Source organism: Nycticebus coucang, chromosome 13 (genome assembly GCF_027406575.1).
Source record: "Nycticebus coucang isolate mNycCou1 chromosome 13, mNycCou1.pri, whole genome shotgun sequence".
In the NCBI taxonomy this organism is placed as follows: domain Eukaryota; kingdom Metazoa; phylum Chordata; class Mammalia; order Primates; family Lorisidae; genus Nycticebus; species Nycticebus coucang.
In genome coordinates, this window is record NC_069792.1 from 17,613,365 (window position 1) to 17,626,930 (window position 13,566).

Below are 13,566 nucleotides of genomic sequence, written 5' to 3' on the forward strand. Positions count from 1 at the left end.
CGGTAGCCAGGCCGGTGGCCGTGCCGCAGTTACAGGGACTGGTAGAGGGGACTTCTGGTCTGTAAGGGGTCTCGTGGTTGCTGGGCTGGACGCGGGGGCGCCAAGTTATGAGGGTGAAGGGTTGGAGTCTCGCGGCCGCTAGGCAAGCCACGGTATTAGAGCGGGAGTTCTCTGTCGGCGGGGGTCTCGCCGCTGCTGGGCTGGGGGCGGTGTCATGTTTACGCTGTCGGGATTCCCGGGCCGCCTCTGGTGTTGTTGAGAGCCGGTTGCCGGACAACACGTTGATTCTTCCTAAAGAGTAAGCCGCTCCCAGCGCCGGGAGACTACCTGGTTGTTGGTTCCTAGGCGTCTCCTTTCCCCGGAGGCTGGGCCCCATGCTGCTCAGCTGAGCCTCCCGAGCGCCTTTTCTCCTTGGTACTGTTCTGGTTTAACGTTTGAGTGTCTGGGTTCCAAGATAGTCTTCCCAGCGCTTGGCTTTGCAAGTAAAATTTATTTAATCTTCCCTGTAGCTCGGTGCTATTACTATCCCCCCGTGATTGTCAGGAACTTCTTCTGACTGCCTTGATTTAGAATTCTTATCTAGGATATGCATCTAGTTTTAGTAAATGTTAGCAATGGCACTCAGGTTTTGAGAGAGGCGGGCTCTCAGGATTGTAGGATTAAGGTGCTTCCTTCAGGTTTTAAGGAAGACTAAATTCTGAAATACTACACCACCTAGTTTCCAGACACTTTGGAAAATGCAGGAGCCTCAAAGCAACCACTATTAGTTTCTAAAAAGCTAATTATTCGCACAGAAGTTCTATTTTTTTGTTTGTTTGTTTGTTTTTAGAGACAGAGTCTCACTTTATCGCCCTCAGTAGAGTGCTGTGACGTCGCAGCTCACAGTAACCTCCAGCTCTTGGGCTTAGGAGATTCTCTTGCCTCAGCCTCCCTTCAGAGAGGTTCTCTTTTATATGAAAGAATAACTCATCATGTTGTCAAGCAAAAAGGAATTCCATGCAAAGGGTTAAGGTACTTTCTTTTCTCTGTATCATTCTTCTGGTTAGGAGGTTACTGCCTTTCAAGTGATTAAATAGCTATTAAACTACTCCACAGGAGTAAGTTTTAGGTGTCCTGCCTCACCTTCTGGGAGGGTGAGGGTGAGTTTAGACAGTTAAGTTATTCAATTTACGATTGAAACAGGATGTTTTAAAGTACAGGTTTTCTCACATGAAGTTTTCACAGAAACGTGATACAACTATTACACATTTGAGCAGATTTCTGATTATCCTTTTAACATCATTTTGACTTAGATGTGCTTTCCTGGGTGACAGACAAGGTGTTTAAGCACTTTTGCACAACCCAAAGGCCACCTAATTTATACTACTCCTCTTAGTCACCATTAATGATAGAGTATTAATATCTGCAAAAAGACTTCAATATGGTTTTATATTCACTGTCTGTGTCCTGTCTCCTAACTTCCCTCTCTTCCTTCTGCACCAGTAATTCATAGCAACATTTAGGGGGATTTTTGTCAAAATTTGGTTGTATGCATGGGAGTAAGTTGCTTCAGATGTCACCTGCCTGGAGAGAGATTGAGAACCTTCATTTGGTGGGAAGAACTCAGAATGGATGAGAAGAGAGAAATATTGTCCAATCTCTCCCTCTCTTCCGAGGCTCTTTCACAGGCACCTTCCTCAAACCTATGTGTTATCACTCTCTGAGATTCTGTCCTAGGTCCTGTTGTCCTCCTGTCTCTTTCCAGGCAAAACTCTTCTCCCATAGCTTTGGTAATTATTTTAAACACTGCAAAATCTTTATTTCCACCCTGGGTTCTTTTCTTAGTTCTAGACTTAGTGTATTTGCTTCTATGTTCAGTGGATCCTTTATGAGTATCTTACATTCAGCATCTAAACCCCAGGCTAGGAAGACTGTGAGCCACTCTGGCAGGGGGCATTATCTTGTCCAAATTTGAGGATAAAGATTATGTTTTGTTCTTTTTTTTTTTTTTTTTTTGGTATTTTCTTTTTCTTTTTTGATCTCCCTAGCATCTAGCACAATACATATCTTGCCCTAGGAGGGAGACATTTTCTGTTTCTCATGCTTCCATAATAGGGCAGACATTTGTACTCCATTCCTAGAGAGGGAAAAGGATAGGAGCAACATCTTCCCATTTCTTTGTGATTGATGACACTGGGAGAAGAGATCAGGCATACTTAGTTCTTACTGCGTCTGCTCTATTCTTAGGATTTGCCCAGACTTAGCAGAATGGTATGTTCTGGTCTGCTTATATTTCTTTCTGTTTGTTCAATAAATATAAAAAGACAAATTTTAAGGTTAAGTGATGTTGGTTTGGGTTATGATAACAAGTATCAATTATTGGTGATTTAAATCCCAGTGTTACTATGAGTTTGGTGGCTTTGTTTTTAAAAGGTAAATATACATAGGCTATGAAAATACAATAATAATTAATAAAATAACTGATTTATTGATTTCCAGTTGTTGGGTTCTGTGTGATACATTTTATATGCATTACAGTAGTACTTCCATAGTTGACCACCTCCGTACATTGACCACCTCCTTAGGTTAACCTAATATTCATAGACTGGACGTGTACCCCTTTGTACTCACTGTACAGTAGGCCTCGTTCCACCTCTGTTTGTTGACTAGTTTGTTACAGTCCCTTCGGTGGTCAACTTACAGAGATTCTACTGTATTTTGTTCATAGTAACTGTAGATAGCATTTCCATTTTATAGATGATACTGAGGCAATAGAGAGTTAAGGAACATTGTTGAGGTCAGTCACATTGAGGTCAATAGAATGATGGAAATGGATTTCAAATCCTGGTCTTTCAGTTAAAATGGTTTCCTGAAAACTATTATCTGCGCTGTACACAGCTACTGGAGAAAAAAATACCTGGTAATAATATCCTGAAAAAAGTCCTGTTCATGGTGGTGTTTGGCTGGAGGTCATTGTCAGGAGAAATCTTACTAGTGTCTTTGATTCTTCAGTTTAATTTAAAGATGTTATAATAAGCTAATTACAATAGTAGGACAGAATTAGAAATGATTAAAAATATACTTATATCTCTGATCTCATGTTTTAGTTATGTTGTATACTGTGCTCCTTACTGTTGTTTAAAAATGTATTTTATTACCATAGTTATTATTACTTAAAATCACTTGTAGAATCTGTAGTTATTACTGTTAAATAATAATAGTAAAGAGAAATATAAATATAAATTCAAGAGGGAGTTCTTTCAAAATTTGGTTGGAACCACATTTAAATGCACATGTTGGGTGGGCATGGTGGCTCATGCCTGTAATCCTAATGCTCTGGGAGGCCAAGGTGTTTGAGATCAGCTGAACAAGAGTGAGACCCCTAGGTCTACTAAAAATAGAAAAAATGATCTGGGCTTTGTGGTGCAGGCCTGTAGTCCCACCTACTCAGGAGGCTGAGGCAAGAGGATTGCTTGAGCTCAAGAGTTGGAGGTCGCAGTGAGCTACAGTGATGCCACTGCACGCTAGCTAGGGCAACAGAGTGAGACTCCCTCCAAAAGCATGCACATGTTAAATCAATAATTGTTATTGGATTGTATGGAAACCTTGGTTCAGTGTGAAAGAGGCTTATTACTAATGTGGTTTTTCCATTAAATTCTGTGTAAAATTCTATAACAAAATATATACATTATCCCATCATCTTTTGTTTCCATCAGACACATTTAGGAAAATTAGAGGATTTTAAGAAGTGATTTTTTTAAACATGAAAACTTATTTGCTGTTGAGCTGTTAGGAATTTTTACTAGGAAAAATCATTTGTGACAAATAACAAGTGAAAAGTGGCTGAAATATATTAACTTTCATTGGTTTGCTAAAGCTGTATTTTAAAATCAGTACTTTTTTTGGAGGCAAATAATGACATGAAGTTTGTAATATTTTGTACTGCTTAACTGGTAGAAATTTCAACATTTTTTAAAAAATAAAGCTTGCTTTTCTACAATGATAATTTTTTAAGTTAACAAATTATCATTGTTCCCTAAACATTCAATTTACTGGGTGCTTTTTTTTTTGAGACAGAGCCTCAAGCTGTCGCCCTGGGTAGAGTGCTCCGTCATCACAGCTCACAACAACTTCCAACCCCTGGGCTCAAGTGATTCTCCTTCCTCTGCCTCCCACGTAGCTGGGGCTACATGCGCCTACCACAATGCCTGGGTTTTTTTTGGTTGCAGCCGTCATTGTTTGGTGGGCCCGGGCTGGATTCCAACCTGCCAGCTCAGGTGTATGTGGCTGGCGCCTTAGCCGCTTGAACCACAAGTGCCGAGTCTACTGGGTGCTTTTTTAATTTAACTCTCTTGCATTTGATATTGTTTACCAGTTCTTACATCTCTTTCCTCCACTAATTATGCAGACTGGGTTATCTTTATATCCTTGTTTTAATTCTTTTTGTTTTTTCCCCAGCTTTAATCTTCTGTCACCCCCTTAAGTGAACATTGCCTAGTGTTTAATTCTGGGTTATTTCTCTTTTTCCCTGCCTGAGTTCATTTACTGTGCCTTTAACTATTATCTTTAAAATGCGTACTTGACTTAAAATAAACATCTGTAATGTGGTTCATTTTTTTCATTTTTTTTTTTATTAAATCATAGCTGTGTACATTAATGTGATCATGGGGCACCATACACTGGTTTTATAGACCGTTTGACACATCTTCATCACACTGGTTAACATACCCTTCCTGGCATTTTCTTTGTTATTGTGTTAAGACATTTACATTCGGCTCGGCGCCTGTGGCTCAAGGGGCTAAGTCACCAGCCACATATACCTGAGCTGGTGGGTTTGACTCCAGCCCGGGCCCACCAAACAACAATGATGGCTGCAACCAAAAAATAGCCAGGCATTGTGGCGGGCGCCTATAGTCCCAGCTACTTGGGAGGCTGAGGCAGGAGGATCGCTTGAGCCCAAGAGTTGGAGGTTGCTGTGAACTGTGAAGCCACGGCACTCTACCCAGGGCGACAGCTTGAGGCTCTGTCTCAAAAAAAAAAAAAAAAAGACATTTACATTCTACATTTACTAAGTTTCACATATACCCTTGTAAAATGCACCGCAGGTGTAATCCCACCACTCACCCTCCCTCCGCCCACCTTCCCCATCCCTCCCCTCCCTTTCCCCCTTCCTCCTATTCTTAGGTTATAACTGGGTTATAGCTTTCATGTGAAAGCCATAAATTAGTTTCATAGTAGGGCTGAGTACATTGGATACTTTTTCTTCCATTCTTGAGATACTTTACTAAGAAGAATATGTTCCAGCTCCATCCATATAAACATGAAAGAGGTAAAGTCTCCATCTTTCTTTAAGGCTGCGTAATATTCCATGGTGTACATCAATGGTGTACATATATATCCATGGTGTACATATTCCATGGTGTACATATATAATGTGGTTCATTTCCTTGAATTTAAATCTTGAATTTCTAACCATCTGCTGGAAATTTCCATTAGCATATCTTACTAGCTTTAACTTAGCATATGTAAACCAGATCTTTCCAAACCAGCCAACTGTCCAGGATTTAGCTTTCAGGCCTTAAAATTTTCATTATAATTGCTGCTTCTTGCTACATACCCAATTAGACACAATATTTAGTGAGTTTTTAGAAAATATATTTTTAAAAAATTCTAGGTTGAATGAGGAAAGAATAATCTTTTCCAAAAATGGTAGTAGAATAATCTCAAGTGCAAGAAATTAAACCTTGACCTTTGTACTATTTGCAAAATTTCAGTGGAACATAGACTTAGATGTGAGAGAAAAAAACTATAAAAATATTCTAAAATTAAATATCGAAGAAAATATTTGTGATCTTGGGTTGGGAAAGATTTTTTAGATGCAAAAAGCACAAACAAGCACAATCTTAGCATAGGGCAGGAGGATCCGTTGAGCTCAAGAGTTTGAGACCAGCCTGAGTGAGAGTGAGACCCTGCTTCTACTAAAACTAGAAAAAATGAGCCAAGCATGGTGGTGCGCTGTGTAATCTCAGGCGGTGGCAGGAGGACAGTTTGTAACCAGCAGTTGGAGGTTGCAGTGAGCTATCAAGGCAATGTGGCTCTAACTGGGGCGGCAGAGTAAGACTCTGTCTCAGGAAACCCCCCCTAAACCCTACAAACAATAAATGGATGAAAAATTGATGAAAATTTTATAAATTAGACTTCATAACAATTTAAAGCTTTTGCTATTAAAATGCCATTAAGAAAACTTAAAAAAAAAAACAGATTGGGGGAAAATATTTCTAAAACATGTTTGATATAGCTGGGTGTTGTGGCAGGCGCCTGTAGTCCCAGCTACTTGGGAAGCTCAGCAAAAGAATCCCTTAAGCCCAAGAGTATAAGGTTGCTGTGATGTCACGGCATTCTACCAAGGGTGACAAGGTGAAACTCTGTCTCAAAAAAAAAAAAAAGAAAAGAAAACGGAAAAAAACATGTTTGATAAAGGACTTATTTTTTTATCAAGTGCGTATGAACAATCTTATAATTCAATAATAAAACAAACTGATTTTAAAAATGTTTGAATAGACACTTTCCCAGTGATTATATGTATGAACAGATGAATGGCCAATAACATGAAAAGATGCTCAACATCATAGACATAGAGAAATGCAAATTAAAACTCAGAGAGATACTACTACATACCCAAGGGAATGACTAAGATCAAAAATACTGAAAATACCAAAATTTGATGAGGATGTATAGAAATTGCAACCCTCATGTACAACACACATTACAACATGTTGTTGGAATGTAAAGCAGTATAGCCACTTCAAGCTTTGAGGACCAGTTTAGCAGCTGCTGAAAATGTTACACAGAAATCACTGGACCTGGAAGTTCTACCCTTAGGTATATATCAAAGAGAATTGAAAACATATGTCCACACAAAAACTCGTATACGAAGGTTAATAGCAGCGTAATTGATAAATAGGCAAGAAATAGGAACAACTTAAATATCCAACAACAGTTGAATGAGTAAACAAATTGTGGTGTTTTCATAGAGTGGACTCTTACTAAGCAATAAGAAAACAAACTGCTCACTGGGAGATGCATCTACAAAGATGACTCTGAGAAACATTATGTTAAGTGGAAGAAGCCTGACACAAAAGTTATCTAATATATATCCATCCATATAGATGGATTGTATGATTTCTGATTAGGCAAACCCATAGTGATAGAAAAGGAATCGGTGGCTGCTGAGTGAGGAGTGGGAGTGGGGACGGACTGCAGAAGGGCATTAGGAAACTTCTTGGGTGACAGAAACATTATAAAGCATGGTCGTGGTGATACAGTACTTGAAAACAACTATATGAATTCACTAATACGCATGTAACTTTATGAAAGTGGGTGAATTTTATGGTATACGAATTATTTCATAATTAAAACAGTTTATGAATTTGAAAATAGTTCTAGGGCTTATTGAAAAAAAAGGAATTAAAAAAAAAAGGAATTCATGATTCCACACTACTAATATGCCAGCATGTAAATGAGGATGAAGGAAAGGTTCTTCCTTACAATAGAATGATAAATAAGTGCTGACTGGTAAATCAATATGTGTATGTTGTAAGTGGTGAAATCAGAAAATTAGCATTTTGTAGCCATCTAGAATCAAAGATTGGATCAGTCAGGAATTACAAATGGATGCTAAACCTAGGAGGAGATTTTGATCAGGAATAGGATATTGGCATGGTCTAAAAGTATCTCCCCACAGTCTGCTTATTGTTACCAGGTAACAATAGTTCTGAAATGAGATATCTTGACCAGGTAATCAAAAATAACATTCCTAATAAGGGGCAGGTGGATATCATGTGGCTCTCTTAGTGGCAGTTTGAGAAAGACACAACTTCACCTGAAACGTATTTCTGCTGAGAACTTGAATTTAGTCATGAAGAAACATTAGGTAAATCCAGGATGAGGACTGTTTCATTAAAAGGGGGTAGGTAGACTAGATAGATTTCAGATGTCATCGAAAACAAAGATTGTGGAGATGTTCCAAACTGAAGAAAGCTAAAGAGACATAACAATATATACTATCTAACTTAGAATCCTGAATTGGAAAGAGAAAAAAGGCTACAATTGAGTCAGTTGACAAGATTGGAACATGGACAATACATTAGATTAAAAAAAAAAACCAACGTTTCAGAAGTTGATAAAATGGGGTGAGGAACCTGTAGCCTCAAGGCTACATGTGGTCCTCCAGATCCCTGAGAGCAGCCCCTCAACTAAATCCAAACTCCTTCAACGATTTGTTCTGTAAAAATTAGATTCATTCAAGAGGCTGAACTCAGTGGTGCAGAGGGCCACGTAGTGGAAAGAATGATCTTGTGTGTACAAGCAAAAGGTAAAGCAAATGGGGCAAAATCTTAACAACAGGGGCTTGGTAAAGACTTTTTGGGTATTCTGGATACTATTCTTATTCTTATAACTTTTCTTTAAGTTAGAAATTATCTCCAATCATTAAAATACTTCTTTTAAAATACTTTTCTTTTGAAAAAAGCATTTTGACTTAAGGATTAAGGATTTTTTGTTTGTTTTGAGACAGGGTATGTTATGTATATACAGATGGTAGTAGTTGTTTTCTTTTTTTTTCTTTTCATGTATTTTCAAGTATATTGTAGGCTTTTTAAGGGAATTGGGAAAGAAAAGTTAGCATATTTATGACCAAGATTAAGTTTGAAGTTGTCAGATAAGTGAGATTTAATACTAAATGTGGACAAAGCCTGAATGTTAATAATTAAGCTAAAAATGCTGTGATATAGTTGTGCTCACTGAGGATTATTTTTTAAAGAATCTGCAAAATGGCTGATAATTTGGATGAATTTATTGAAGAACGAAAAGCTAAATTGGCCAAAGACAAAGCAGAATTGGAAAGTGATCCACCTTACATGGAAATGAAGGTAAAGTTAATAATTTTCTTCCAGTGTGTTTCATAAAAATTGACTTTGAAGATTATTACTTCTGTGAGTTACAATATTCTTTTTCATACTTTAGTTTGGCTGTGCTTTAATTCTGACTCTGAGAGTTGACTGCAGATAAGATTTCAGAGATTTTGAATGCATTTTTTTGTGGTGTTTTATATTTCACAGTGTTTTTCCTCTCTCATTAGTTTTAATGAATAATTTTTTGCTTCATAAAATGATTAGAACAGTTTTAGTACAAAGAACTTCCAGAACGTAAACATAAGAGATATAAAAGCAAGTTCTTACATTCTATGTGAAAAAGTTCAATTTAGTAAATCAGTTAAAATTTTTTTGAAATCTACAAAAATGAATTTATTAGAGTAGTTATTGTTGGCTTTTCAGAATATAAATTTCTTAAAATGATTGTAAAGCTTATAAAACTTGTTTTGGTGAGTGATTTATCAATTTAACAAATCCTTGTTAAGAATATAGCACTCAGCTGTTTGTACTCTCACATTAACCTGAAAAAAAAAGAAAAAAAAGAATATAACACAAATGTAGATAGATGTAGCACCTTCTCCCAGGGCTTTGTATGTAATAAGATATAGCATGTAGATTAATTGTGTCTTATGGTTCGTCATAATGAGTAACCATATATATTTGCCCAAGACAATCCTGGTTTACCTGTTGTCCAGTGTCTATCTGGTTTAGCATTTGTCCTGGAAAATTGTATCCAGGTTGATATGATAAATAGCATGGACACCCTATTTATAAAGTAATTTTACTCACATAGCTGACATTTATTGAGTGCTGTGGAGAAGGCCTAGTCTTTTGTTTTTCTTTGTTTTCGAGACAGAGTCTCCTTATGGTAGAGTGCTGTGGCCAGCTCACAGCAACCTGACACTCCTGGGCTTAAGCGATTTTCTTGCCTCTGCCTCCCTAGTAGCTGGGACTACAGGTGCCTGCCACAACATCTGGCTATTTTTTGTTGTTGTTTTTGTGGTTGTCATTGTTGTTTAGCAGGCCCAGGCCAGGTTCGAACCCACCAGCCCTGGTGCATGTGGCTGGCATGCCCTAACCACTGAGCACTGGTGCGGAGCCTGAAGGCATAGTTTTAGAGGTTATATTTTATGTTTATGATGTAAGTGCTGGTATTGTAATTTTCCAGATGAGTAAGCCGAGGCAAATTAAGCTATGAAACTAAGACACTAGAGTTGGTGGAATTAGGCCTTTGTTAATTCCTCAAACCTTTACACTTAAATTTTTCTTCTTTAATCTACTATGTAATTTCGTCAAGCTATTTAATTAGAGTTTTGAGATGAATTATATATTTTGTGAATTATATATTTTCCCCAGCTGCTTTTGTAAATTTTATATCTTTCAGGGAAAGACATCAGAGAAGCTTTCTGAAAATAGTAAAATATTAATCTCTATGGCCAAGGAGAACATACCACCGAACAGTCAACAGACCATGGGTTCCTTAGGTGGGTCATTAGGTGTATCTTAAACTGATATTAAGATATCCTTAGCAGGCTATTGTGAAAGAGGTTTCTTTTGTCAAAAAAAAAAAAAAAAAGGTTTCTTTAGAATCCTGGTTTCTTTTCTAGAATCTTATATATGACAATATGGTCTACATATGAAATATGACTCATACTGAGAACTTAGTGCTTGTTTTATGTGATGCTGTTTCAGTTATGATTTATGGAATTCAGAGCAGGTAAAATGTAACTAAAAATTGAAAACATTGAATGGAATTTGTATGTGGGAGAGAGGAAACAGAATAGTTATTCTATAGGAATAGTGGGTTTACTTTTGTTTAAAAATGTAAGAAATATACTTAATGGCTACAAAATGCTGTTTGAGAAAAGACCGTTTTAATTATTTATGACCATACTGGAATTATAAAGAAGTTAATAATAGAGCCATATTGATTCTTTGTTTGTGGTTTGGTATAAAAATATTTAGGAACATTTCACCACATTTTCTTTTGTTCATGGGTATACATTTTTTGTTTTTTTTTTTTTTTGGTTTTTGGCCGGGGCTGGGTTTGAACCCGCCACTTCCGGCATATGGGACTGGCACCCTACTCCTTGAGCCACAGGCGCCGCCCCTGGGTATACATTTTTTTAAAGAAATGTATGAGTATTTTTTTTTTTTTGTAGAGATAGAGTCTCACTTTATGGCCCTCGGGAGAGTGCCGTGGCCTCACACAGCTCACAGCAACCTCCAACTCCTGGGCTTAAGCGATTCTCTTGCCTCAGCCTCCCAAGTAGCTGAGACTACAGGCGCCCACCACAACGCCCAGCTATTTTTTGGTTGCAGTTTGGCTGGGGCCGGGTTTGAACCCGCCACCCTCGGTATATGGGGCCGGCGCCTTACTGACTGAGCCACAGGCGCTGCCCTGTATGAGTATTTTTAACATGCATTGTGAATTATTGACGATGACTGAAACTTTTTCACAAAAAAGAAAGTCAGAATGATAGTTCTTTTGTTTAAAGCATTGTTCTCATATGGATGGTATTCCTGGCTATTCTCCTGAATTATTATTAGCTCCTTTGCCTTTGTATGACACTGTATACAAAGGGATGTTGGGCATGAGATTGAATAGTTGGTGAGTTCTGTGTGTCTCTAGTACAGTGATTTTCAACTGGTGTGCCGCAGCACACTGTTCTGATGTGCCATGAGAGGATCTTAGGTGTGCTGCGAACATTTTTAAAGATCATTAATTAAATTATTTTTGAAAGAAGTTTAAAGCACAGTAAGTATATTCTTTAACTCTTTTTTTGATCAACATAATTTAAGTGTCCCGCAAAAGTTTAACTATAGGTTCAATTAATTGTGCCATGAGATAGAAAGGTTGAAAAACTGCTCTAGTAGAAAAACAGCTTGAAATGACCTACTTTTAGTATCAGATATACAGATAACTTTCAATTTTGATTCTTTGACAAATTATTAGTTGCTATACAATTTTAATAAATTAAAGTATTACATTTTTGGTAAAGTTCCCCCTCTAAGACCCTCAAATTTCCTTTTTCCTTTTTAAAATTTTATTTACCAGTCTTCTGTCATTCCAATTTTCATATTGGTGTAAGTGCTGCCAAAGTGAGCACTCTCTGTTTCTTTAATTTAGTTGGATTGCTGTATTTTGCTGTATATAATGTGCATTGTTTTGCCCAAATATTTGAGGGAAAAATAAGGTTGTGCATTCTACATGGATAGTATGGCTGTGGAGCGGGGAAGCCCTGCAGGCCTTCCAGGGCTGCCCTACTGTACCTCTTGGGTCCGCTGAGCACATGGGGTTCCAGGCCAGTAGTATCCATTATCCAGTGGGAGTAGGCTGGAATGGCCTCTACCAAGCGCTGTGATAGGGGAGTGGAGGCAATGGTAGGGCTGGCAAAGCGGATGATAGCCGTATATGGTGAGGGCTGAGGCCCTAGGCTTGGCTGTGCAGAGGGTACTGGGAGCCTTTCTCAGGCCCTGGAGACCTGCTTTGGCTGCTCATGGACTCAGTGGCCTCAGAAGTTCTTGCCCTGATGGCCGCGCAGCAGCACTGAAGTGGGCAGCCTTCAAACAGCAGGCAGTTGCAGGAAGGCAGTGAGATATGTTTGTTTACAAGGAGAGCATTAGCTCTCCCCAGATACGTGTTTTCTGGCCAAGAGGTAGCCACTTTCTCTAGGGCATTTTTAGGCTGTTCTCAGACTCCTGAGCTCAAATAATCCTCTCACCTTGGCCTCCCAGACTGCTAGGATTATAGGTGTGAACCATGGCGCCTGGCCCCAAATACACAGACTATATTTCTGTATATTAGCAATGAATAATCTGATAATGAAATCAAGTAAACAATCCCATTCATAAAACCAACTAATAGAGTAAAATACTTAAGACTAATGAAACATAGAAAACTCCAAAATATGGCTGAGAGCATAAATGTCTAAATAAATTCCATGTTTGTGGCTTAGACGTCTCTCAACATTATTAGGATTGTCAAAGCAAAGAAAAGATGTGCATACCATATTGGAAGCTATGTGATGACAAGGCAATCAATGTCGAGCTTATCCTTTGTAAGTTCTCTGTGTTACACAGGAAGAAGGCATTTTAATTCTCAATGCTTCTGATGTTTTATATTAAATAATTGTGTCACTATTTTTTAATGACCTTTTTAATGTTTTGAGAAAAATTTGTGAAGGTCATAGAACAATTGTAGTCAAACCCCAACCACCCACCTTTTTAAAGACAGGTCTAACTCTGTTGCCCAGGCACAATCTTAGCTCACTGTAACCTTAATCTCCTGGGTGCAAACGATATTCCTACCTCAGCCTGATGAGTAAGTAGCTAGGACTACAGGTGTGTGCCACGACACCTGGCTAATTTTTTCAGTTTTTTGTAGAGAAGGTGTCTTGCTATGTCGCCCAGTTTGGTCTCAAATTCTTGGGCTCAAGTGATCTACCTGCCTTGGCCCCCAAAGTGCTGGGATTATAGGCGTGCACCACATGGATTTTTAAGATTGCTTAGCTGTATTGCTTGCATGGTCATTTTTATGGTCCTGCAGCACCATGCAAAGTGAGATGTACTGTGCATGTATCATGTTTAAACAGGGCTTATTCCAGGAATGTGAGATTCATTTAATATTTGAAAATCAATCAGTATAATTTAT

At 38.2% G+C, this 13,566-nt stretch overlaps 1 protein-coding gene across 6 annotated transcripts in view; it reads left to right on the plus strand.

Moving 5' to 3' along the window:
• The window catches only part of CSPP1 (centrosome and spindle pole associated protein 1), a 139,604-nt gene that overhangs the window by 2,273 nt on the left and 123,765 nt on the right, over positions 1-13,566 (plus strand). For all 6 annotated transcript variants that reach the window (XM_053559506.1, XM_053559505.1, XM_053559501.1 and 3 more), the window contains exons 2-3: positions 8,801-8,909; positions 10,297-10,396. In XM_053559506.1, the coding sequence (XP_053415481.1) occupies positions 8,811-8,909; positions 10,297-10,396 (199 nt within the window). In that variant the 5' untranslated portion in view covers positions 8,801-8,810. The remainder of the gene's footprint in view (positions 1-8,800; positions 8,910-10,296; positions 10,397-13,566) is intronic.